The sequence below is a fragment of the Micromesistius poutassou genome (assembly GCF_964030765.1).
Source record: "Micromesistius poutassou genome assembly, chromosome: 12".
Lineage (NCBI taxonomy): Eukaryota > Metazoa > Chordata > Actinopteri > Gadiformes > Gadidae > Micromesistius > Micromesistius poutassou.
In genome coordinates, this window is record NC_140282.1 from 18,247,643 (window position 1) to 18,274,678 (window position 27,036).

The following is a 27,036-nucleotide window of genomic DNA, read 5'->3' on the forward strand; positions in this document are numbered from 1 at the left end:
GACACTCTCACACACCACTCGGTCTAGCCACGACACGCATCAACGTCAGGTTATTTATATTTCTTCCGCTGTTGTTGTTGTTGTTGTTGTTGTTGTTCGTTTAGCATCAAGGCCCAAAATGAACAACACATGTCGTGCTAAGTTCATGCTGCATGCACATCGGCAGCACCAGCGATTGTGTAAACACCATCATTCTTTCGGGGCCATCAAAACCAAGTGTTTGGGTGCAGGGGATATTGAAAGCAGAGGTTAGAGGAATTTGTTAGCGGGACTAGCCAATAGGGTTAGAGATCGCTGGTAGATATCACATTTGATCAATGGCATGCAGTCATCATCGCGGTGACCCATGGTTCACTTCTTTTGCGGTCGGTTGTATATTGTTCCAACCAATTATAGGTCTGGTTGCTAGCGTTTGCATAATCTCAGCAAAGAAGACGGCTTTTTGAAAAAAAAACAACAATGAAATGAAAGCTAAATTTTAAGAAGTGTAATGACATTTGGATTAGTGTACAATGGGATAACCATGAGAACAGAAGTTGCTAGAACAATTGTCCACTAACACAATCAATAAATAGAATAAATAGAAAAATAGAATTGTATAAAAGCCGATTGTGTATCACAATGTTTAAATTCAAATGAGAAAAACTAAAGAGGACAATAGCTTGGACTACTGCCCTCCTACATCTGTGATCTAATCACACGGACAAGTGTTGATTCTTATGGTTTGCGTTGAAATGATCAGTTGTTGCCGTCTGTTCCATTTGCCCGCACAGAATTGGGGAAAAAGGGCTTCTGGAACGGATTTCTTTGAATGCTTTCAAATCCCGGCTGAGAGCACTTGAGACGACCTCCGTTACTCGTAACTGTTTTTCATAATTTGAATTGCTATCTCTTGTTCCAGGACTTCCTTGAAAAATAGTTTTTTTTAATCTCATTGAGACTTTCCTGGTAAAATAAAGGTAAAATAAAAATACAAAAAATAAAGAGGACAATGCTGTCCCCCTGATGACAAATGATTCCTTCAACAATGAAATATATATTTTTAATAAAAACAATAACTAATTTTGGTAACTTTTTTTGTACTTGGGTTAGAAAATGTGATAAAGTAACGATGTAGGTAGTGATGATTAATTTCATTAAAGGTTCATCACATGATACCTAACTGAAATAAATCACATCATTATTATTTTACACTGGAATTACAACTAAATCTCCATATTGGCCGTATTTCAACAGATAAAAAGTTGAAATGTTACTATCTGTTACTATCTGTCAGCCGAAAAACCTCTCCCTGCTTTCCTCGTTAGCAGCGGAGCCAGACTCATGTTTGTTCTATCTGACACACACACATGAATAACTTATTATACTGGTCATCTACCAGATACGCCAGTGAACCCCAGGGGCTCTGGTCAGCAGCCAGACAGATGGGTTCATCTCCCAGCTGACTGGGCTCTAGCTAAACGTGAATCACCTCTCACCACGATGAGCCGAGCTATCAGCAATAGACCAGCACGCCACAACAAAGGAGCTACTAAACCTACACTCAAACCACAGCTTCCACACAGAGCGCCTGCCGTCACTCATTATTACCACAGCGCTGCTGAAACCTCAACACACACGCGTACGCGTATGTATGTGTTCACACACTTGCACACATATGCATGCACGCACACAGTGTGTGTGTGTGTGTGTGTGTGTGTGTGTGTGTGTGTGTGTGTGTGTCAAAGCTCTTGAAAGCGGTTGCAATGAATGCACATATTTAGGTTGGAGGATAAATGTGTAGTTTAGAGAAGTGAAAGGACAAAGGTTTGAGCATGGGTTATGACATGGACTGTTAAGAAGAGGAGTGAAATGACAAAGGTTTGAGCATGGGTTATGACATGGACTGTTAAAGAAGAGAAGTGAAATGATTAAGGTTTGATCATGGGTTATCACATGGACTGTTAAAGAAGGCGGCGATGGGGAAATACCGGTGGCACTATACCTTGATTGTGGGCTGTTCCCTTACTGGCAGGCTTTGGGTTTGAGTGACTGAATAGTTTATCCCTGTACCCAAGCACTGGGGAGGGGTTGGGTGTTTACAGGGAAGGGAAGAGAAGAGAGAGGATAGGAAAAGATAGTACCATGAAAATAAAAGGAGAACAAAAATAAATCAAAATTGGGAATCACACAATGACATAGGAATGTGTATTGAATGCCATGCTTTTGAATATCGATGACGAAAACCGAGACGGATCACTCGGAGCGCCACAGTCATGACTGAACTCCTTTTTCCCGTCATTTGTGATAAAATGGTACGGGGGGGGTCAGTGTTTCAATGCAGCAGAGCGAATGGAGTGGCATGCAACACTGATGATGGGGGGGTTGATGGAATGTGTGAGGGTGACGATTCCCGGCATCCAGGAAGTAAACAAACACGAGGGAGTTTGCTGGGACTCTAGTATAAATTCTAATAGAATCAAACAGATTGGGTAGTGAGATAAGGTCATGACGGGGGCCTTCCAAATAAATGCATCATCCAGTTTCTCGTCAGTACAGTACAGGAAGCTTAAAGAACACACCCCAGGGATTAAGAGTGAACCCTGGTTATTGTATCAATACAAATCACAGAGCTGAACGCCCGCTGTACACTCACGATGTGATTTCCATTTTGCGAAAAAAAAAGCGAAGTTTTTAAAATAACACTACGATTATTTAGGTTTGTCCGTCTTTCGTCTCTTTCTATCTTTTAGAGTCGCTGTAAAACAGAGACCAGTGAAGTCGCTAAAATATCTTTACTTTGGAGAGGCTGGAATAAGGGTGTTTTTACCCTTGCTTTACCGATGAAGCTCGTCAATCTCATCTGCTTCTGTTGACTTCGGCTCAGTTGGTCAAAGGCTAAATAGGTCGACTGAGGAAAAATGGCACTGTGCGTCGTCTCTTTCAACTATGGGTAAGTAGAATATATCCTTATGTCCCCAAAAGTGTTGATTAAAAAAGGCTAGCAGCTCCATACTTTAGAGTTCAGACTCCTACATGAGACAGGGATTCGTATTAGTATTTCACATTTGCCGTGTGTGTGCTATTGTTGTTTGCGTCTTTGAGACCGGTGCACTGGTGCACTCCAAAATCACTTGAGAGATGTGTGTTTTTGTTGTGTATCGATTTCACATTTTGTTCTGAGAAGACTGTGTGCCCCCCCCCTACAGCTAGATCTATCCCCAATGTGTCCCGAGTTGCTGAGGCAGGAGGAAGCGGCCGCAGCATCACTCACCGCCCCTGGTGAAGCTGTTTGAGAAGGGGATATCTAAATGGACAGGGGCCATCTTTGGAATCCTCGACGTCCGCCGTTCACTACCTGAACACACAACGTACACGCACACACACACACACACACACATCATAAAAAGCACAACACACATTCACCGTATGGATTAAGCCTCACCAACAAACACACCAATATGGGGGACGGTGATGCCGGTCTGGGGCCAAAACAACACAACACGGCAACAGGGGGGAGGGCAAATCTTGAAGAATGGTCTTCACTCGGTTGCGGGAACATGAGGCGTGTGTTTACAACTCTGTACAACTGATTTGCAGCTGACGAGGCAAACTGGATTGGGATGCATGGTGAAGCCCTTTTGGCTCAGACTTTGAAATCCTACCGGCAACATGGTTTAAAGTTGCGGCTGATGCAAAGGAAAGGCAGGGAATCCTCTTTCCCTATTAGGTGGACGTTCTCCTGATCCCCCCTGTCCTAGAGAGATAGGATCTTTGGCGCTATTGATCCATTTGGAGGACGTTTTATGACCCGGTTTGCATGAATGGAGTGGAAACATAATGTGTGCATGCATGTGTCTGTTTGCATTTCTGTGTTCGCGTGTGTGCGTTTGCGTGTGTGTGTGTGTCTATGTATCCATGTGCACATGTGTGTTTGTGTGTAAGCAAGCAAACGTCTGTGTGTGTATGTGCACACATACACACGTGTGTGTGTGTGCGTGTGTGTGTGCGTGTGTGCAAGTGCAAGTGCACGTGTCAGCTTCCTGGCACTCGCCTAAACACAAGTACAATATGTTGACAAAATAGGTTTAGGTCAGAATAGAAAGATGAATAAGAGCCACGACCTCTTATTGTCCTGTTCCTCTTACATAAGCCTGAAATTGTAAAACAGTTCCTTCCTAGACAAAGTAATGGCCCTAATATTATATATATATATAAATATATATATATATATATATAAATATATCTCCCTCTGTCTCTCCCTCTCTCACAGACACAGAGCCAACATGACTGCACATAAGATAAGTGTCTGATAACACACCGAGGAAAATGACATGAGGAAAAAACATGCTGGTAAAACAAAAGAGCCGCAAAACACGGCTTAGAGATACGGCACAATAGTTTCAGAATCTCAAGTTTGCAAATCTTTTACTTGACTCGCACCAACTGGATGTAGTTAGACTGCAGATGATCAGAATAGCAGAATGATACAGACACACAACACTGTTATCTGAGTTTCTGTCTCCAGATCATAGTAGGTAACTATAGTAGGTACTGAAACTGAAAGGAAACCATGCACTAACACACGCACACACACACACACACACACACACACTGTAACCAAAGTGCACATCAAAAATTATTTTCAGCAGTAATACGAGAATCACATCCAGGTCTTGGCAAATATAAAATGCTGATTTGTCCTCAACATACTTGTATAGGGCAATATCCTCATATTAGGAAGGAAGGACAACTTCAAACTTCTTTGAAACTACAAAAAGTAGTAAACATCAGTGTTTGAATGACCTAAACCCTTCCATTGACAAGCTGATGCTTTTATTTTTATTTTTTATAAAGTATTGCATTGGACCTTATAAACCAAGGTGCCATATTGCTTTGCTGGGGGAGGAAACTTTCTCAAATTTTCTTTGGAGAAACCATCGCAACTCAATCAAAATACAATCTAAACGCTACCTGGGTGGGAAGACGTAATGCAAGAACTGCAAATAATAAATTGTGAGTTGTCGTCATGTTTTCTCCAAAGATTCTAGGTATACCCTAGCTAACCACTATGGCCACTGTGTGAACAAGGTGTCTCGAGGTGTGTTCTGACTCTGGCATGAGTGACCATCCATACGTTGCCGTGGTCGTTAGGGTTAGGGCTGTTGTCGTCGTGGTTACCTGGCGTACTCGGCGAGAGTCCGACCTGAGAGCGGTTGGACAGTGTGTTGTTGCCGTTCATCTTGAAGTGGACGGGAACGGAGTCCAGGATGGCCTGCAGGTACTTCTCCTGTTCTAGACTACTGGAAGACTCGGAGGATGAAGTAGTGGCTGCAGACAGAGGTTGAGGCCATACACAATCAATGGTCAAATTAAATGTCATTAATGCACAGACGCACACAGTTAGGATGCAAGGAAACAGCCACACAAAAAGAAAAAAGGTTAAACTGTTGGAGTCTAGGTACTATTCTGCCTATAGCGGTCGTGCGGTCACGCGATCGGAACGATTCCATCAGGCTGGTCGGCTGGAGATTAAATGATATCGATATCATTAATATAAACAATAAAACGATCCTACCATGTTTCTTTAACTATCCGTTATCACATCCACGTCCGCAAAACTACAGTGTTCCGGTGCGTTCCTGTGTTTATTCTGCAGCACTAAACGAAGAGTGGCCATGTCAGCTTACTAGGCATGGGCAAAATGATTCTTTTCCGGGAATCAGTTCTTTCAGTTCCCTTCACTATCACAAATCGTTTGTTTGATTCGTTCGTTCAGTTCGTTCAGTCATATGGTCAGTTACGCCATTTGGCGGGGGAATCTCAGGTGTCTGGCCTCACCGCTTTGCTTTGAAATATAATGAGGTACGCCCGCAAACGGAGCCTTTAAAACCTCCAGAAGGTCTCAGACGGTGACGGTCGCTCGGGAAGTTCTCTTCTTTTTGGGAATCAGTTCTCGTCGTTCGGGATTCGTTCGTTCGTTCTGACCGAATCGTTCGCGAATCGCCCATGCCTACAGCTTATGTGCATTGTGTGTGTGCGCGCGCGTGTGTGTGTGTGTGTGTGTGTGTAGCAAGGTCGGGGGGGGTGCGTACTTGTAGTGGAGGGGTTCTGGGACTTGAAGAGCCCCACCACGCTCTTGCCGTGGAAGCCCCCGGAGCGCAGCAGCAGGGCCTTGGAGCGGGGGTGCTTCCAGCACACCACGGGCAGCCGGTTGTGTCGGTAGCAGCGGGCCACCTTGTGCAAGCTGCTGTCCTGCACGGCCTGGGGGACCACCAGCAGCCCCGGGTAGCTGGGAGACACACACACACACACACACACACACACACACACACACACACACACACACACACACACACACACACACACACACACACACACACACACACACCATGTCAACATATACAGTATGAAAACATCTGGCAGTATATGAGAAAGATGATAATGTGTAATGAAGAAATCAATAATCAATAATAATACTCGTTATTTGTATTAGTAGGAGTATTCATAATAACAACAATAAAATATGTATATATTAGGGGTGTAACGATGCACTAAAGTCACGGTTCGGTGCGTACCTCGGTTTTTAAGTCACGGTTCGGTATGTTTTTCGGTACAGCAGCTTTTATTATTATTTTATTTTTATTAAACAATTGGATTTTGATTTGATTTATTAAATTGTATCAAACAAATGCCTTACACACAAATGAAAATACATACAAAGTCCAGGACTTATTTCCATCGTGGTCCTCAACACAAAACATCGGGACAAGACGAGACACTCACAGAGTGTGTGATAATCAATAAAAACGGAATACAATTATTATTATTATTTTTTTTTTCTGTACGTACCGAAATGAAACGTGCATCGAACCGTTAGACCCATACCGAAAAATTTCGGTAATTAATTAATTATAATTCATAATAATATATATATATATATATAATGATATTATTATTATGAACTACTTCTGATCACATTGTGATACTAATGATGACTATCTTTGGTGGCAATATCTTTGGCAATATCTCTGGTGGCAGGATGGAACATGTGCCGACGATTGATCCAAATAAATGTAGGGCGAAGGTGAAGCATGTCACAGGTTTACTTTTGATGAGTGTCAGGTATGTCTATGAGGTAAGTGTGAGACGGGTATGTGGGTTTAGTGTGTGTGTGTGTGTGTGTGTGTGTGTGTGGCGAGCGATGTGGGTGTGCGTGCTTTTGTGAGAGGTGTGTGTGATTGAGCAAGCGAGTGGGCGAGTGAGTTAAGAGGAAGATGAAGAGGGAGCTAGCAAGCTGTGTGTGTGTGTGTGTGCCATGAGATGTTTGTGCGGGCGGGCTGGTGTACCTGCGACAGAGCGAGTAGAGTCGGTTCGCTGCCGTTATCCGGAACTGCTCGCCCGTTTTGGTGCGGGATGTGCTGAGGGTGATGGTCCCCAGGCCCAGCCTCTGGTAGTCACGGAAACACGCCCGCTCCACCAGCTGCTCCATGGTGGACTTCTCTGATGCTCGCAGAGTGCTGCTGGGGGGGGGCTCTCCGTCATCGGATACTAAAAACATGGGAGAGTGATGCTCTTAGTGGAAATGGAAACATGAACGCGATAGCATCTTGTTTTTGAAGAAGAACAAGAAAACCACTGGAAGATCAGAACAGCTGTCTAGGTTCAAGCTCAGACTACAATCGCACACTGCCAAAGTCTTTAACATGTTCCAGAAAGTATGGCTCCACATGTTTTTATTACATAACGCGAGTAAAAAAAAAAAAAAAGAGGCCGATTACTTCTATAACCAACACCACTTGCAAAACACCGCAAAACAATTTCTCGTACACACACGCACGCATCTACACACGTTCCAAAAATAGGACGTGTGATAACGAAGAACCCCGGGGCCCAGACTTGACCTTTCGACCTGCCCCGGTTGTGAACCAACGTCGCCGCCAACTCACTTGAAATGTCGTCGTCGTCGTTCCACGTCATCCTGCTGCCCCGCTCGCTCTTCTTCAGGGTGGCCTGGCCGCTGCGGCCCATGGTGATCTTCCCGGCCTTGCGGGCTCCCTTCACAATGGACTTGGAGAGCGTCCTGAAGGGGGAACCGTGGAAAATAAGGTTTCACTCACAAAAAAAGGTTTTTTTTACAAAAACATCCTCCTCGGCGTGGCATCTGTTTAAAGCATTCACGCAAGAGGCAAAAGAAAAGAAGCCGAGTTCGCCGCAGGCAGCGCAAACTGCACAACAAACCTGAAGCCCGTGTTTTTCTCCTTCTGCTTGGGATGGCTGAGCTGCAGGGCGGTCTGCCCCGCGGCGAAGGCGAAGCTGCTGAAGATGGATTGTGGGTAGCGGATCCTTTGCACGTGCTTCCTGAAGATCTCCACCATCTCTGAGGTCACCTCCTCGTCAAAGGCCACTTTGATCAGCTGTGTGTGTGATGGGAACACAGAGAGGAGAGGACGTCAACTTTTAGACCTCCAGCGAGGGTCTACAAAGGAGCGGCTTTTCTATCGCCCCAATCGGTTTGCTAGTCGGTGCTCATGTGACGAGCGGCCTTAAGTTGCATACGTAGATGCGCACCGATGACGGCACACACGCGCGCGCACGCACACACACACACTGAGTGGCCCACGGCGATAAGAACAGGCACTTTTATTGTCCCACTTACTAAAAAGATAGGAATGAGGCATTTAATGGGGACTAAAACCAAATGCTTGGCCGACGATCCTCTGCCATTTCCTCTTCAAACTAAGAACCCAAAATGTGTCTCTCGATGATGTCATTGTATTAGGATAGTTTAGTTTTAGGGGGTTACATTAAAATGCATATTTTTTTGGGGGGGGAAATACCATAACTCAATTTAGTAGTTTGTGGAGCTCAGCCAAACTAGATCACACCACCACAAACTAACTCACACCACAGGCACACAACCAATTAACCATGGGCGCAGTCGGCAATAAACACGTGCTCTTATGTCATCTGTGTTGTTACTGTTAAATGTATACATGTTTCCTGGCCCCCCCCAGGGGTGTAGGTAGGTCATTAAGGACCCTATATAGGACCCCCCCCCCACTATACTGCCACCCAATAAGACCCCCCCCCGCCCCCCCCGGGCCTACCTGGAAGGATGCAGAGCGGAGCTGCATGCCTTCCTGCATGTTCTGCTGCAGCTGGTTCTGGATGCTGATCTTCTTCTCCTTGACCAGCGTGGACACGGGGAAGGCTCTGATGACCGGCTGCTCCCCCACTACACACACACGCGCACGCACGCACACACACACACGCACACACACAGACACAAACAAACACAAACACAGCATACTTCACTGAAGTTCACATAGGACAAGTCATTCTTGTAATAAACACGAGCAGATGCAAACCTCGCTAGGACACAGTGTTCTGGTTACATAAGAAAGCCGCACTACCAGATATGGGGTTGGACTAATATAATATAATAATAATTGCCAGACATGGACACACACACACACACACACACCTATACCGATGGCACAGATTCTACACCACCAGACCTGACTTTAAGTGCACACACAATCTCCTTTTCCTCGACTGAACTGTACCCACCGTGTGCCATTGTGCCGTGAACCTGCTTCACGTCCACGTTCTTTACACCAAACACAGAGATATCGGGACCACGGTTGTTGTTTGCGGTGGTTTTAGCCCTTCCCCCCCTGGGACCAGCGTGACCCCGGGGGTACAGAGCCAGCCCCCCCCCCCTATGGGATGGTGATATTACCTAGAGGGTCGTGCGGGGTGCCTTTGAAGATGATGCGGTAGTTGGTGAGGAAGAGGGCGCCCTCTGCTGGTAGAATGTGCGGACCCCCCAGGAGGCCCCCCGTGGCCTCCTCCCGGCCGTCGGGGTCAAGGACCACCCGCAGCCCCTCCGACACCAGCTCCTCCCCGGGCAGCAGCGTGGGCCGCAGGATCTTAGGCTGAGGGAGAGGGGGGAGAGGGGGGGGGTGGGGGAGAGACTCCTTAACAAGACGGACTGCAGCGCCTCAGCCACACTTTGTTGGGTTAGAGGGGATGAACACATGTGTTAAAGAGGTCGTCATCACACCAATAAAACACTTCCCCCCCCCCCCCCCCCTTCTTGTTTTTTTTTTAAAGACAAATAAACAGGAGAGGCGGAGAGAGACCCCAAAAAAACAAAACTCACAACAACATCAGTCCCTCAAGCAGGTTCAGCCCGGGGAGAGCTTAAGACCTCCCAAACGACGATGTGTAAAACAAATGCGTTACAATGCATGGGTGCAGCACGGCGCTTGTGTGAGGAGGACTGAGTATCACATGCATGTTATTAAGTGTAGTCTGTGTTACAAAAAAAAAAAAAAAAACGCGTCACAGAGATATCCCTGTTTACCAGGTTTGATGTCCTGCCAAGAAACACAAGCACATATTCGCGCAAAGACGCAAAGGCCCATCCCCGGCGTCGGCGCAGGCTCAGGAATTGTTCTCCCTTACGTACAAACAGTTCTTTGGGCCGGTTTCACCAATTTATTAAGGGCCAAGCTTGAGTAATAAAGAGACGTTTTCTTGATTATTGTTCATCGTTTCTCATTCTTTGGGCCTTTGTGACATCTGTTGGGAAGAGCCTAATGTTTTTGACCCAGGGTCGACTCATAAGTCACGCAGCTGTTCCAAGTGCAGCCTCTGACTCTACTGACTGTTGACACGGGTCGGGTGAAGTGTTTATCAAGGAGGGCTAAAGATAAGACGTCTTATCGTTCAATGTTTAAAACACGGATCAGATCAACTCAACAAAAATGCACCTCCTCCTTCGCACTTTTTCCCAAACACTTCTTCTTCTTCTTCTTTCTGCACTGTCTCACTTTCAGACCATTCGAATAATATTGTTACGTTTCGAAACCGATCTCGAAAATGATAAAAGATGTACTCTGCCGTGTCTGATTCATCTAATATGGCAAGACTGCTGGCGACAAATCAGGAAAGGAAAGCAACAACAAAACATCAGCACATCAGAACACTGGAGGGTTCAAAGGAACCATCGATCAACCTGCTATCACTCATCGTCACCTGTTTGTTCAAACTCTCAAGGCCTTTAACGGCAGACTCATTTAGCGTTCGGCTTTTAAGCATCATTACAGGAAAGGACTTGTGCACAGCCCTGATAAGCCAGGAGTAACACACAGTCACGTCTGGCTAGACTCATCTCATGGCTGAGTTGGCTTGCTTAGTTGTGTGGGTGGGGCGCACAAGAGAGCTGGCAGGCGTAGAGGACAGCAGAGACCAAAAACACCAACTGGCTTAATGTGAATGTGTGGTCATAATAACAATCTCAATGGTGAGTGGGATACACACTGATAAACACACTGTACATCAGCCAGCATACCAGACAAAACCTGCCATGCGAATTAGCAAAAAAAAAAACAAAAAAAAATAAAATAAACAGAATTCTGTTTTATGACAACTGTTTAAGGTAAATACCTTCAATAGGACAATGGGTGAGCTGGCCAAGATGCTTTAAACCTGATTTTAGCATACAGATTCAAGTCACTGATGAAACAAATCGACTTTATACATGAAGTCATGGTATTGTCTGCCAGACTACACATGGATAACCATCAAGTCATGAATAACAAAGAGGTGCAGGTGCTTGTGTTTGGCATCAATGTATGGTGGTTCTGGGCCAGCCCTTACCTTTGGAATGGGAGGCAGCCTCCGGCTCTCTCTGTGCACTGTCTCCAGAACCTCAATCTGCATCGCTACCAGGCCTGCGGGGTGAAAGGGTTAGGGTTAAAGCAGTTGCTTTTACCCACCATGCACTATGCATGGTCCATGGCGACCAGCAGACGGAACGTGCGTCACACTAACCCACACCCCCCTATTCAACTCAACGTCTGACGTAGACACACATACACACATTGCGTGTGTGGCGCGTGCACAAACGTCTGGAGAACGCCGGCTTCCCCCGACGTCAGCCCATATTTACAACTTAAAAGGCAAAGGTTAGCATGTCGAGACCTTTTAATCAGCTTAGAGGTCTCTGTGGCCTAAAGCCTCTGCTTAAAATACACTCAGGGTTCACGGAGCGTCCAAGGGGGGGGTGGGGGGGTGGGGGGGGGGGGGGTGCGGTGCTGGGCGACCAGGGGAGGAAACTAGGTCACGGGAGCGGAGCGGTCTGACCGTCAAAGAGGGGTGGGAGTTCACCTGGAATCATGCTGTGCAGGCTCTTGATGTGGTCCTGGGTCACGCCGCTCTCCGTGCACACCTTGTCGATGAAGCGGGCGATGAAGCGCACCACCGAGTTGGCGGCGTCGCTGCTCTCCGAGTCCTCGTAGCCGCTCTCCGTGTCGAAGCTCTCCGCCACGCTGCCCGCCATGCTGTGACGACGACGACGACAAACAAAACAAAACACGACGACGACGGCGGCGCAGTCAACTAGGGCTGCTCGATTATGGAACAAAAAATCATAATCACGATTGTTTTGGTCAGTATTGAAATCTCGATTATTCAAACGATTATTTTTGAGTTTGAAGACATGATGCATTTATTCAGAATTTCTCTCCAAAAAAAAAACACTTTGTAAATGAGAACTTTGAAATTTCCCCTTAAAAATATACACAAAATGGTCAAATAGAAAATAAAGTCCAGATATGAATCCAGCTGTTCTGCAATTTCTATAAAAAAATATATATATACATATTTATTTATTTTATTATTATTTTTAAAAATCGTTTCAACTCGATTATATTAGTTTGGTGATCGTTTCACTCTGAAATCGAAATCGCGATCAAAATTTGATTAATTGCCCATCCCTACGGTCAACCCTCAATGCTTCAGGACGCTGGGGGACGGTGAACATCTGTCAGGATGAACCGGTGCTGTTGGAACGAGGGGTTGAAAACCACACAAGTGCAGTCCTTTAAGAGGTTAATACAATTGGGCCGTCGTCACGTTTTTCATTGCAGAACTCACTTTGATTGAAAATGATGTTTAATGATGTTGAACATGAACAACATGCTCACATAACGTGCTTTGCTCAATATGTTTCGTAAAAAAGAACATCGAAGAATGCTGAAACCAAAGGCTAAGAAAACTGCAGCCAATCAGATAATGGCCACAGTTGCTTTCACTTAACGTACAGCACACTACCCCCTGAATCCCATCGAAATTTAACACAGACAAAGTCTGTGTTTAAAAAGAAGAAATTAATCCCATGAAGACACCCTGTGGGTTTTGATCTTGCAAAAGCCAAAAGCTCCACTCTGCTCAACGTTCAAATGCACCAAGCGGATGTGGGTCGGATGAGGGGACCTTCTGTTGCGTTTGGCCAGAGCAGACAGTACTGTACACCGCAAGTAATGAAGCAGTCACCCACACACTTATCGGTACCTAGCTGACAAATGGGGAAACACTCCGAGATGGGGAAATCTCTCCAGCTTCTCCAGATAACGGCGTGATCGTTCTGCCTCGGAAATATTCCACTGCAGTCGTTTCTGTTTAGATTCTCTACATTTGACGACATTTTCAAGGGATTGGGCCATTTTCCTACAAATACACTTAGCTGCTCTTTAAAAGGGAATTTGAGAATTGTGAAGACGGAGGAAGAAGGCACACGCTGAAACGCGTTGTAAAAGTGAAACATAAAAGTGGATTTATGCACAGTGCGGCCTCCTTCCTACTTTACTTGATCTGACTATTCAGGCCAGCGCTCTAATAGTTTGGAAAATACACATTGAGTGAAGCCTGCTCCTATCCTATCCTTACAAAGACAGAGGTAGGAAATTAGCATACGACAGCCATATCTTTTTATGAACAACACACCCTCTCTCGTTACGTTTCTCAACCACTGATGAAGTGTTGCATTTGTGCAGCAGAAAATTTCAAGGCACAGTTTTGCACCGGAAAAAGATATTCCGTCATCTTACTTCACTCACTGATAGCTGACGGAAGACTATGGCATTATTAACTAATTGCCCTCGGATCGGATCTGAACAATATATCCGAATTGAGCCTTATGGTGTCTCCAGTACTGACCTTTTGGTATATATTTATTTCTCTCCAGTACTGACCTGTTGGTCACTATGTGGGCCCAGTACTGACCTGTTGGTCACTATATGTGGGCCCAGTACTGACATGTTGGTCATTATATGGGCCCAGTACTGACCTGTTGGTCACTATGTGGGCCCAGTACTGACCTGTTGGTCACCATGTGGGTCCAGTACTGACCTGTTGGTCACTATGTGGGCCCAGTACTGACCTGTTGGTCACTATGTGGGCCCAGTACTGACCTGTTGGTCACTATGTGGGCCCAGTACTGACCTGTTGGTCACTATGTGGGCCCAGTACTGACCTGTTGGTCACTATGTGGGCCCAGTACTGACCTGTTGGTCACTATGTGGGCCCAGTACTGACCTGTTGGTCACTATGTGTCTCCCAGTACTGACCTGTTGGTCACCATGTGTCTCCCAGTACTGACCTGTTGGTCACTATATATGGGCCCAGTACTGACCTGTTGGTCACTATATATGGGCCCAGTACTGACCTGTTGGTCACTATGTGGGCCCAGTACTGACCTGTTGGTCACTATATATGGGCCCAGTACTGACCTGTTGGTCACTATGTGGGCCCAGTACTGACCTGTTGGTCACTATGTGGGCCCAGTACTGACCTGTTGGTCACTATGTGGGCCCAGTACTGACCTGTTGGTCACTATGTGTCTCCCAGTACTGACCTGTTGGTCACTATGTGTCTCCCAGTACTGACCTGTTGGTCACCATGTGTCTCCCAGTACTGACCTGTTGGTCACTATGTGGGCCCAGTACTGACCTGTTGGTCACTATGTGGGCCCAGTACTGACCTGTTGGTCACTATGTGTGTATCCCAGTACTGACCTGTTGGTCACTATGTGGGCCCAGTACTGACCTGTTGGTCACTATGTGGGCCCAGTACTGACCTGTTGGTCACTATATGTGGGCCCAGTACTGACCTGTTGGTCACTATGTGGGCCCAGTACTGACCTGTTGGTCACTATGTGGGCCCAGTACTGACCTGTTGGTCACTATGTGGGCCCAGTACTGACCTGTTGGTCACTATGTGTCTCCCAGTACTGACCTGTTGGTCACTATGTGTCTCCCAGTACTGACCTGTTGGTCACTATGTGTCTCCCAGTACTGACCTGTTGGTCACTATGTGGGCCCAGTACTGACCTGTTGGTCACTATGTGGGCCCAGTACTGACCTGTTGGTCACTATATGTGGGCCCAGTACTGACCTGTTGGTCACTATATATGGGCCCAGTACTGACCTGTTGGTCACCATATGGGCCCAGTACTGACCTGTTGGTCACTATATGTGGGCCCAGTACTGACCTGTTGGTCACCATATGGGCCCAGTACTGACCTGTTGGTCACTATGTGTCTCCCAGTACTGACCTGTTGGTCACTATATATGGGCCCAGTACTGACCTGTTGGTCACCATATGGGCCCAGTACTGACCTGTTGGTCACTATGTGGGCCCAGTACTGACCTGTTGGTCACTATGTGGGCCCAGTACTGACCTGTTGGTCACCATGTGGGCCCAGTACTGACCTGTTGGTCACTATGTGTCTCCCAGTACTGACCTGTTGGTCACTATGTGGGCCCAGTACTGACCTGTTGGTCACTATGTGTGTATCCCAGTACTGACCTGTTGGTCACTATGTGGGCCCAGTACTGACCTGTTGGTCACTATGTGGGCCCAGTACTGACCTGTTGGTCACTATGTGTCTCCCAGTACTGACCTGTTGGTCACTATGTGTCTCCCAGTACTGACCTGTTGGTCACTCTGTGTCTCCCAGTACTGACCTGTTGGTCACTATGTGGGCCCAGTACTGACCTGTTGGTCACTATGTGGGCCCAGTACTGACCTGTTGGTCACTATGTGGGCCCAGTACTGACCTGTTGGTCACTATGTGGGCCCAGTACTGACCTGTTGGTCACTATGTGGGCCCAGTACTGACCTGTTGGTCACTATGTGGGCCCAGTACTGACCTGTTGGTCACTATGTGGGCCCAGTACTGACCTGTTGGTCACTATGTGTATCCCAGTACTGACCTGTTGGTCACTATGCTGTTGCTGCCGCTCTCCCAGTCGGTGGCGGGGTGGCTTCGGAGCAGCTTGTTCCTGCTGGTGTCCAGCGGCACCAGCAGGTAGACCATGAGGCTGGCGTAGTGGATGGCCCAGCCGAACACGGTGCTCTCCTCGTTCTTCACCAGCTCCTGCTGCTTCTGCTTGCTGAGGCAGGGCCAGGTGCGCAGCTGCTCCGCCGCCAGGTCCATGGCCGTGTGTTCCCCGGGCCGCCCTCCTCCTCCTCCTCCTCCTCCTCCTCCTCCTCCTGCTGCCTGGGATTCTGATGCCAGGGGAGCCGCGTCCTGCAGCCAGACACAGGTTTTTGCTTGTCGTTTTTAAGAGGTGTTGAAATCAGAGCATGGTTTAATGGATTTTTCGAGAAAAATTTAATTAAATTGGAGTGTGGTGAGGTGCGGTGGTGCGCCATGGTTGACACCACGACCTCGTCGCGTCGTGACACACGAGAAGCCATTCAAGCGGTTGGTTTATTGGACGATAAAGGTAGGAGCACAGATGGTAATATAACGCCATCGGTGGCTGACCTTCAGTCTGGCAGTGATGCCTACTTTCTCCTCCGCACTGCTGAGATACAGGGAGCGGATCTTGTTTTGGACCTCGCTGTAGAAGGTAGCTTCCCAGAACTGCTGGTTTGTCCAGATGGGATGATCCTGGACACATGTGTAGGCGTACTGCTTCACCCCGGCTAGTTTCTGCGGAAAGACGCACAAGAGCAGGAGAATAAGTTGGGACACGGACAAACTTAAAAAAAAATAAAAAAAATATTAAAAAGCTGATCAAGTATCTGTTTATTGTGATAATTTTTCCACGAAGACAACTTTTGACGCTCTGCGTTGTCACTGGATGAAGAGCAGACCACCCGACTGAATCCCAAAATAACACCCTATTAGGAATGTGCGCCGATCCCCCCAAAAAGATGTTTCTGTTGCACTGTAGATATCAACACCACATGGCGCTGCTGGTGCACACCCCACCTGACAAGGGCTCGACTTACCACCAGCATGCCAACACGACGTACAATTGATCATGTGTGAGCGCTGCTGCATCCATAAACACCCTTTTCCCAGCCCCGACACCACCACAGACAGGCTGCATTGTCAAGACATGTGCCTTTATTTAGTAAGGTTAGGGATGTTTTATTAGCTAAGCTCCTGGTTTATTACCGCTGGTGCAACACAGCGGTGGATTTCAGTATCACTTTGTGTTTTTCCCCCTTAAATGGACCGAGATGGAGTGGCTACTGCCAGTGTTGGGAGAGACAACCAAAACAACTCTAGTCCGACTTCTAGTACCCAGCAGGTACGAGAATGAATATGAGTATATATTTATGTTTTTACCGTGTTTATGATCAATTTTGACCATTGGTTTAAACGGGAATGTAGAATTTAAATACATTTAAATTGTTTGTTTTTAGTCTACTACAAATTTTTGATACTAGGTGATATGGATAATGGTCTTACCACAAACCACAAACGACCATCACGAAATCTAACCATCATTTTTGCATCTGCAACACTGTCCTTATCGAGTTAAGGAAAGCGAAGTGGAAGAAACTGTTGATGCCTTTCCAGGTACAAAAGGATATAATTGGGAGGGGGGAAGTCAACGTAGGAGACACCGTGGAGAGGATGTGTGGACGGATCCTCCAAAAATTCCCGGCGCTTCTGGGAGTACACCGAGGATGCCCTGACAATATAATGTCATGGAATGTCATGTTACAGCCAAAGACAATTCCAAAAGGCTTGGCTGGAAAAAAAATCTGCCCCATGTGAGTCCTCACCGCAGCGGGCCTTCTCACTCCTTTCCGTTCCGCTACAATTACGCTTCCTACAGTCCTGCCGCATCGGAGCTCATTTGACCTTCGTTTCTGATGATATCTGGTTATACTACATCATCGGGGAGGGGGAGGGGGAGGGGAAGGAATGTAGCTCCCTTTCTCTCATTGACAAATTATTATATCGGCCTCGTTATCATCAGTTGTACCACGTAGCACCGCTAACGCACGAAAGAGACAGACGTGCATCGGGCTAAAGACGAATTGGTTCAAATGGAAGAAACATATTCTCCCGCCTCGTCGCCGTAATGCTTTCAAGACAGCGTGCCGTTTGGCTTTGGTGTAGAAATTGTGGCCTTTTTCCATTAAAAGGATTTTAACGTCTAAATCTTAAATACACAGTTCGAAGCTTTTAGGATGTGACGAATAAAATGTAGTCTTGAATAAGCAAATAACATAAGCAGGGGAGGTCTTAACCCATTAGTGGTGCAATACCTCTCCATTACAGGACCCTGCAGCAGCTGGTGAGCAACGTTTCCATTTCGCCTTGCCTCGTTAGATGTGTACCGGTCAATGTGACCGTGGTCATCCATTCTCCTCTCCTCTCTCTCTCCCCCCCCCCCCCCCCCACCCCCCACCCCACCCCACCCGGCTTCCACGATAAATAAATAGACCCTGGTGTGAGCAACAACAGACCAATATGAAAAGGACGGATGATGGACGAGGAGGACGATCACTGGGGAGGGAAAGATGGGGTAGAAGCAGAAAAAGGGAGGACGGAAGGAAAGAGGAAAGAGCACCAAAAGGGGTATTTAGGGTAAGGTGGTCCAGTGATGCAAAAGATCCCGTGTGAATGGGTGACCTGCTCAGAGCTAGTCAAGCAGGGTATCTGCAGGTTTCAGCAAGTCAAATTTAAGACTTTTTAAGACCTTTTTTCATACCACCTTGAATGAAATTGAAGACCTAAAGCATGAGATGGTGGGGGGGATCCCGCTGTATTACAACCCAAGCATAGCATGTGTGTCACTCAATGAGACTCATTCAAGTTGACCTTTTGTCTGTTTATTGAACATAAAGTGATACTCAGTGCTCTCTGGTTCAAAAGCTAGTAAGTACAAGTGCAGTTTAACGGCATGTTTCCGACCAAGTATCTAGCAAGAAAGAAGCCTCTCTACGTGTCCTTCCCGAAAAGTCCCGCGAGAAAAATAAAAAAATAAATAGTCCTGCCCCGACAAATTTAAGACCTTGAGTTACAGTATTTAAGACCAGCATATGACGTTTTTAACGAATTTAAGACTTTTTAAGGCCTTAAATTTAGAAACATGAATTTAAGACTTTTTAAGACTTTTTAAGGATGCGCAGACACCCTGTAGTCAAGGGACAGGGGGAAGAAACAAAAGCAAAAAAAACGGATGTAGACAAAGAGTCAGTGCGTTGGTTCTGGTTCCGAGGCAGGGCTGGAGTTGACCGGACGCCTTGTAAATGACGGGACACTTCTGAGCGTGAGACGCTTGAGGGGAGCCTTGTGGTCCTCGTAAAACATGTGGCGTGATTCAGGTGGACGGGGGACCTCGTCTTGAGGTTGCGTGAGAGAACGTGTCCAAAATAAACATTGGGGGTGGTATGTTAATTCGCTGCATAGCTCCGTGGCCCGGTTCGTATTGACGAGGGCCATATAGGAGAGTCTCTCGGTTCAGTGAATGCTTATCTCGGTTTACAAAACAGATGTATACTCGTGGTGAAATGCCCTGTCGGAATGCAGAAATTTGAACGTGAGGGCGATCCTGTTTTTTTTTTTTCACCGGTATCTTCTTTCATGGTTTTCCACCCATGAGTCAGTGCATCGTGAGGGGCGACATATTTGTATCCTGAAACCATGCAAACGTCTCGATCCAAACAATATGTTTGACCATAATCAGTGCCGTTAAACAAACATGACGCAGAGCCACGCTGGACGACGGAGCGTAAACAAGTCCATTATGGCATCCATAGGCCATTATTCTCCGAACGCACATTGTGCGGCTAGCGTAAATGTTCTGCCGCAACAAGTAAACATTCAGAGGGAAGATTCTTGGCCGTCTGCACAGGCCCTCAGGGGTCAGGTGGTTCGAAGCGGTTCTTCCTCCTCATGGGGATGTGAAACAGTTTGACAGGGCACACTCCTCAAAATCCTTCCCCGCGTAAACTTTGGCCAGAAGAATGTTAACACTCAAGGGTGTCCTGCTGTATAAATCATTCCAAATTATGTTTGGACGAATGACTTGCTGTTGCATCCAATTTCTGTCTCTCCTCTCTCTCCCCCCCCCCCCCCCCCCCCCCCCTCCACCAACTGTCACAAACACACACACACACACACACACACACACACACAATAAGCCAGACAGCGAGGCAGGGACTTTTGTCTGACTCTTGTGGCTGATTCAAATATTTTTGACATGAGGGGCTGCCCCAACAGTGACTCAGACATCACTGACACCTGTTCCACAGCTGATAAAGGTCTGCCATGACGAACACGACGAACGCCAGGACAGCCATCAGCAGATTGGAGAATCTTTGAATAAAATGGCATTTTAAAAGAGCCACTGATTGAACAAAGGTCATGACAGAATTTGCCTACAGCAAAGGTCATCTGAGGAGAAGTTGGTCTTGTGCTGGCGTTGATTCCTCATTGGCCAGTGAACTCATTTGACTAAACCAAACAGGCTTTTCTTTGTTATATTATTGTCTGAATCTCTCAGACAATAAAATATCTCAGTCACCTCTGAGAAACACACATGTTTCAGGTTCAAGAGAACTACTCAGTGGAATCGGGTAGGGGACTTGATGTGTGCAGCGCCATGTGGGTCAACAGCAGCTCTTTAATGTGCACATATGTGCTCAAAGTGGAAACTAAACACAGCCTGTGCCTGCACCAGCACCAGGCTGCTGTGTAGGAAGGGAGCTTGGTGGGTCCTGGTGTAGACATGCTCTGGGGGATATGGGACAGCAGTGCTGAAAGCATGCACAGAGCACTTGCCAAACTCCAGTCAGGAATAACAAACAGGCACTCGATCAATGTCTCAATGACTCCCATCGTGAACTATAACCGACACTGACCTAAACGCTTAGATGCAAATGATCCAAGAGTTAAGCACGCGATTCCGGACGGCCACACAGGCTAATCTTTATGATCATTTTCTCAAGGGAAATGTACCTGCAGGGGAGGTGGGTGGGGGGGGGGGGGGTGTGGGGGATTATACACAGTTAAAAAAATACCCTATGACCAAAGTGTCAATAATCTTTCAAGCCACTTAACCTCTTAAAGTCTCCCGTCTACGAGTCCTTGTTGCAAGAGCAACATTGATCACCGACTTCTCCGAGAAAAACTCTTCTTCTTCCGAAAAGCGGTACGTCATGCGGTTCATATGCACCAAGGACACTAATCAGACGACTCAAACCACAACAAACACGATCGCCACACGTCATGAGCATGTGAGCTCAGGAATTAGTCTGCATATCACTGGCCAAGGTTCGGTGATCATCTGCTGGCACCGTTCCTGCCGGGTCCCGGGGCCCGAGCCATCGATATTCAACAAGAGCGCCAACGTCTGACAGTTGTGTCACTATGGTGACAGTGGATCTGTTGTGTGGAGAGATGTTGGCGGCGAAGCACCGCGATTCCTTTTTATTATGAAAAGCAAATGCACACACACACACACACACACGCACCCACACGGTACAGTGATCCGATGGCTCTCTCAGCGTGGCAGTGAGTGAGTGAGGCGATCAAGGCAGGGCAGGGATGATTAACCTCCACCTCTTCCCACCACAGGAACACTGGCCTCTGGGAGGACCTGCTGTAGATTAACCCACAACACAGCGTTAAGCGCTAATGTCACACCGTCGTGACCCAGTTCAGTGAGGGAGGGGGGGGGGGGGGGGGACACACGAATGATAGCTGATGTGCTACAAGCTCTGACTACACCCAGGTCATGGTTCAGTACTGGTTCTGGGGCTTTGGTTATGGTTATGGTTATGGGGCTCATCCAGCCCTTCTGTGATCCATCTATTACGGTGCGGTTCCTGGCTCCTATCCAAGTGTCAGCGAGATAACATAACCCTGACTCCTCCATGCGAGCTGGCTGCCGCCCGGCACGGCTGACGTGTGCGCATGTCAACCGTGCACATTCACCATGAATGGGTGCATGTGAGGCCCTCATTTGAAAGCACTTTGAGTGGCCACAGGTCTGAATAGCGCTATTTAAACGCAGTCCGTTTGCCGTCTAGTCTAGTCTAGTCTGGCACGAGACAAAACTGCAAGCAACATTTTTTTTGTTACTCTGGCATATGAGCCTGGCCTCCCCTTTCGTTCAGACACATTTCCAGCAGATCTAGCCTTTGGGTTGGGCCAACCAAAGACGTTTTATCTAATACAGGTCAGAATGAACACGTAGACGGCTGTACAGAGGAGCGCCCTTTGGGTGTATGTTAAGGAATTTTCATACACAACCAGGATGTCTGCCGCCGATGTGTCACATACACATACGTTGCTCTGATTGGTTGCGGTGCCCGTTGACACGTCCCCTTGAAAGCCGGAACTGAGCGAACACACACTTCTAAATTGGTCTGGCGATGTCAGGCTGGCCATTTATCTGTTGGAAATGTATTTTTCTGTCGGAAATGTATCTTCAAATATCTTATTATCTTATTGCTATTTTAAAATGGTCCCGCATAGATAAGACACGTGAAGTGCATGGAAGGCATACGAGATGGGTGTTGGAACGGACCGTCTGTGTGTGACTCACCCGGTGGAATTCGGTGCTGAGGGGAAGCAGTGCAGCGGCCACGGTGAACTCCTCGGAGCTGGAACAGTCCTGCAGGGGGGTGGGGGGGGGGGGGGGGTCAGACAACAGGGGGGAGGGGAGGTGAGTATTGTACAGCTGAACCTGAGGGCCGCCACTCCTTAAGCGCCAGGGGCCACGCGAGTGAATTCCGGTTCTTATTTGTGCACCAAAAAAAGAAAAGTAATCCGATTGATTATACGAAGCAAAGCACACCGGGCGTGAATACAGCAGAGCTGTGCCTCTTCACTCGCCTTCTATTCTATAGGACTCTGATATACAGTATTTTGGGATCGTTTTCAAACTAATTATTTTGTGTCTGTCCCGGGGGGGGGGGGCCCTTGCAATGGTCAGGGGGTTGGAAAGCAATAACTAAAACATTAGACTAGGGACGTGTTCGTAATTGTTGCTGGTTTTGATATCTAAATAAGAGTCTCACTTAGGGGTCTTTTTTTCTATTAATCTCGGGTATACAAACATAAACATCCTGTTTCCAGACAAAAAACACGTTATCGTCTTGTAATGTCAGGGGCCTGGCTCTGCAGGGGTTCAACTAACGACTCGCTCCCTTTTCTGCAATTATTTGCCTCTACATACCGCATGTTATATCCATATGCTTTTAATAGACTTACACAATTCTTGCCTCGACACAAATGTCACCATGCTTTCAATTTATTGTTAGATAAAAAAGATTCCATTGCATATTCAATAAGAATGCCATACAAAGTCGTATTTGAGACATTCATTGATAACACAATCCCCCTGCTCAGAGTATCACCATTTTAATGTTCAAAACAACATTTGGGTCACTTTGAGACGAAAATGTAAGTTGTTCAAAACTTTTGTTTCTCAGGCAGACCGCAGTAAAATGGAGAACAGGCAAAGAAAAGTTGAGGACCTGAATTGGATCAAGAAGTACTTCATAAACAGGAAATTGGTATTTATCTCTCATAAGCTTCACTAGGATTTATTTGCCGAAGTACAAAAAAACGAGAATGCACCAAGAAACTTGATTTACGTCAAAATAAAAGCACTGATCTTGATCTGAGACTGCAAATTACATCCTCCAGAGGGCTAACATGAATCAAATTGATACTCTTCTGCTTTCCCCATCGACCTTGCTGACTGACAAATTAACATGCATACAACACAAATCAAACACATTTCAAAACCTTACACACACACACACACACACACACTCTTCAAGATCATTATACAATATGCGCCGTCTTTTCCACCCAAGAAATGTTTACGAGGCAACAGGTATCATGAGTCTCTAATTTTGGCGGGATGGACAGCAGATAGTGCAGCGGGTGGAATTCTGTGCTTCCCAAAGTGGTCAGTAGACCCTGCACCCCCCCCCCCCCCCCCCCCCCCCCCCCCCTTCCCCCCGCGTGGCTTCCTCGAAAAACCCAGGAATGTATGGAGGAGAAGCAAATGCAAAACACACGTTCCTCAGCCTCACATGAAAGGCTTGCACCCCCCATGGGCCGCGTTTCCACCACACCGCTCTTTGTGTTCCTCTTCTCTTGTGCACGACTCTGTCGCTCATTAATTTGGGTTGCGGTAAATGCAAAACTCGAGCAGGGAGCGGCGACAACGCTCTTGTTTACAGCCTGCTTGACAGCGCTCCAGTTCACCTAAGTTTGTGGTGGCTGAGTGACGACGGAGAGGAAAAAACATAGGACTAAATGTGGAGGTGCGCATTTCAGAACATTTATGGTTATTTGGCAAAGAGCAAACCTCCTCTCGAAGTTGGGGCCTGTTTAGCAAGGACTGCCAACGCGTAAACAAACTAATACCTTGATTACATTATTTTTCAATGAATAGGTATATTTAGAAAGATTGGTGAATGTCTAGATATATAATAAGGGCCAGAAACGTTGGCTATACCTTTATGCTATACCTATACCTCTATACCTTTAATAAAGAAAGGATGGCTCCAACTGACGTGCTTGCAAGAAGATTTATAAGACTACAGAATTGACTTGCCTGCAAGTCGTTTGGAGTTAAGTGTGAAGCTTACACGTTACAGCTTAATTCACACTTCTGAGGACTCATGTTGTTCATGAAGATCCACGTTGCGACTGAATTTTGGAGAGGTGCCTGAATTTACACTTCAACTTCACGCCAACGTGTACACAAGGGGCAGTGTAACGTTTCCAACCAGAAATACACATGAACCCACGAGCAAAACGGAAACGGAAGTGAGAGATCGACGTCGCTCCATTGAGATATGTTGAAACTATTTCTTGTCCAAGCGATGGAGATGTTTCAAAATCGTAATCATGTACACTGAAAAGTCATTAAAGAGTATCGCAACCAACTAAATAGTGTTTTTTGATTTTGCAGCGATTACTTGCCTCGAACCACACGACACGGCGCCAAGGTCCGGGAGGACTGCATGTGTCTTTGCATTTGTCTACGTCATTGACCGCCAAAAGTGTTAGGTGTACATTCGGCTGATGACGACGCGTACGTTCACAACTGCACGACAGAGAGGTGCGATTTGGGATCGGGGGGGGGCCACACACACACACACACACACACACACACACACACACACACACACACACACACACACACAGGGCTCAACAGAGGTGACAAGAGGAGACAGAGGTGGACGTGTGGCGGGTGCAAAGAGGAAGTCATGTGATGACTCAAGTCTCTCTCTCGTCCAGCATTCCTCCTGTTCGGTCACTTCTTTGTTTGGTAAATAATGATGAGTAACAGCGGCGCTCACGGAAGGACGGCATTACAGCAGGCACAACACGGCCCGTGCAAACGTGACTAGACGGCGCAGAGAGCAAAAACAGCCCCTTCCTGTCCCTTCCAGACCCTGTTTTTCGTGGAAAGTCTTTAAGCTGGCAGGCGGCGGCTGAGGCGAAGGCTTCTGAGGAAGCCTTGGTGGAATGGTGAGTATGAGGCCATTATACCATTAAACCTTGTTAGTCTCCATTGGGAAAACCAATAAAATCACATCCCTATTTAGGCCTAGTGTTCAATAACAGTTGAACACACGCGCACTCACGCACGCACGCACGCACGCACGCACAAAAACAGCAGATAACACAACTAAACGTAAGTGGGGAGACTGAGTTGTTTTAACACGGGACAAAGCTAGAAAGGGAAGTGTTGTTTGAAGTCTTTAAATGAACAGCATGCACGTGTTGCACCTTCGATCCAGATAACCCAGCAACACTTTCAGATAAAACTAAAATAATCAGCATAACAAAGAGAGGTGCGTGTTCAATTTAAGGTTCATACACCTTTGAGTCCTATTTAAAATCGGTCTTTATGCTCTGGGGACTGGATGTGAAAGAGTGTGCTGCAGACTCCGCTGGCACCACAACACATCAACCCTGAGCATACAGTCGACCGGGGGGGGGGGGGGGGGGGGCAGAGGTTGGGGAGGGGGGGGTTGGGGAGGGGGGGGTCGGAGACTCCGAAAAAAAAAAAAGGCCCACATAACTCCACACATCTGACTGCAGTAAAATGTGTCCACTTGCACTTTGTTCAACAGCCGCGCAGAGGGGACGGTTGATCATTTAACCATGTCCCTTAGAGATCCCCTGCTTCAGTCAACACTCGCCCTAACTGCTAATCGGGAGGGGGGACGGGGGACGGGGGGGGGGGGGGGAGCAGGAGGGACGGGGGGGGGGACAGGGGTGGGGGGGGTCCACAGCCAAGTGCGAGTACAACACAGAGGGCCCATAATCCTATCTGACAGGAAATGGTTGGAATGCCAGGATACTCCCCAGCAGGGCTTATTCCCCCACATGGCTTGCGCAACACGTACTTCCATAATGGCAACAGCTGGATTATCGACCGGTAAGCAGCCCATGCAAACATACACAGATGCGCAGGGTACATTTTAGACAAACACGGGGTGCACGCAGTATGTGTGCGCACGCATGTGTACGTGCACGCACATGTTTACGTGCACACGCATAGGCACATTCCCTCCCGTAAGCACGCTCACACACACCCATTCCACCCACAAATTATTACCCTTAAGGTCATTAGTGTAAATGATTCATTGGGAGATCAGAATAGCAGAAAAATCTGTAACTGCTGTGGAAAACTAATGCTGGACTTTTTTTAATCGCTTTAAAGATTTGGCTTACGAGAAAGAAAAACCCAAAAATCTATCACGAATGACTTCACGCTCACACAATCATGCATCACTGCTTCAAATCTTCCCACCTTTGACCCATTGTACCGACAAAAGTGCTTTCAATCGCATACTTCTTCTGTTGCTCACTACTCTGTAGACCTTTGAGAGGTTGATTCTGATCACTAACAGACCGTCCGATCTCCGACTTATGCGTCGCCCCCCCCCCCCCCCACCCACTTGACCTCT

The 27,036-nt window shown here is 47.0% G+C and overlaps 1 protein-coding gene across 4 annotated transcripts in view; it reads right to left on the reverse strand.

Annotated features, from left to right (window-relative positions):
• sbf2 (SET binding factor 2) overlaps positions 1 to 27,036 on the reverse strand; it is a 78,933-nt gene that overhangs the window by 3,099 nt on the left and 48,798 nt on the right. For 2 of the 4 annotated variants that reach the window (XM_084476663.1, XM_084476660.1), the window contains exons 17-30: positions 22,638 to 22,706; positions 16,604 to 16,771; positions 16,047 to 16,363; positions 12,160 to 12,332; positions 11,650 to 11,723; positions 9,725 to 9,920; positions 9,090 to 9,217; positions 8,221 to 8,396; positions 7,929 to 8,062; positions 7,329 to 7,530; positions 6,075 to 6,271; positions 5,161 to 5,310; positions 3,254 to 3,337; positions 1,985 to 2,059 (exon numbers count right to left, since the gene is read on the reverse strand). In XM_084476663.1, the coding sequence (XP_084332789.1) occupies positions 1,985 to 2,059; positions 3,254 to 3,337; positions 5,161 to 5,310; positions 6,075 to 6,271; positions 7,329 to 7,530; positions 7,929 to 8,062; positions 8,221 to 8,396; positions 9,090 to 9,217; positions 9,725 to 9,920; positions 11,650 to 11,723; positions 12,160 to 12,332; positions 16,047 to 16,363; positions 16,604 to 16,771; positions 22,638 to 22,706 (2,143 nt within the window). The remainder of the gene's footprint in view (positions 1 to 1,984; positions 2,060 to 3,253; positions 3,338 to 5,160; positions 5,311 to 6,074; positions 6,272 to 7,328; positions 7,531 to 7,928; positions 8,063 to 8,220; positions 8,397 to 9,089; positions 9,218 to 9,724; positions 9,921 to 11,649; positions 11,724 to 12,159; positions 12,333 to 16,046; positions 16,364 to 16,603; positions 16,772 to 22,637; positions 22,707 to 27,036) is intronic. The other 2 variants (XM_084476661.1, XM_084476662.1) reach the window with 2 other exon arrangements.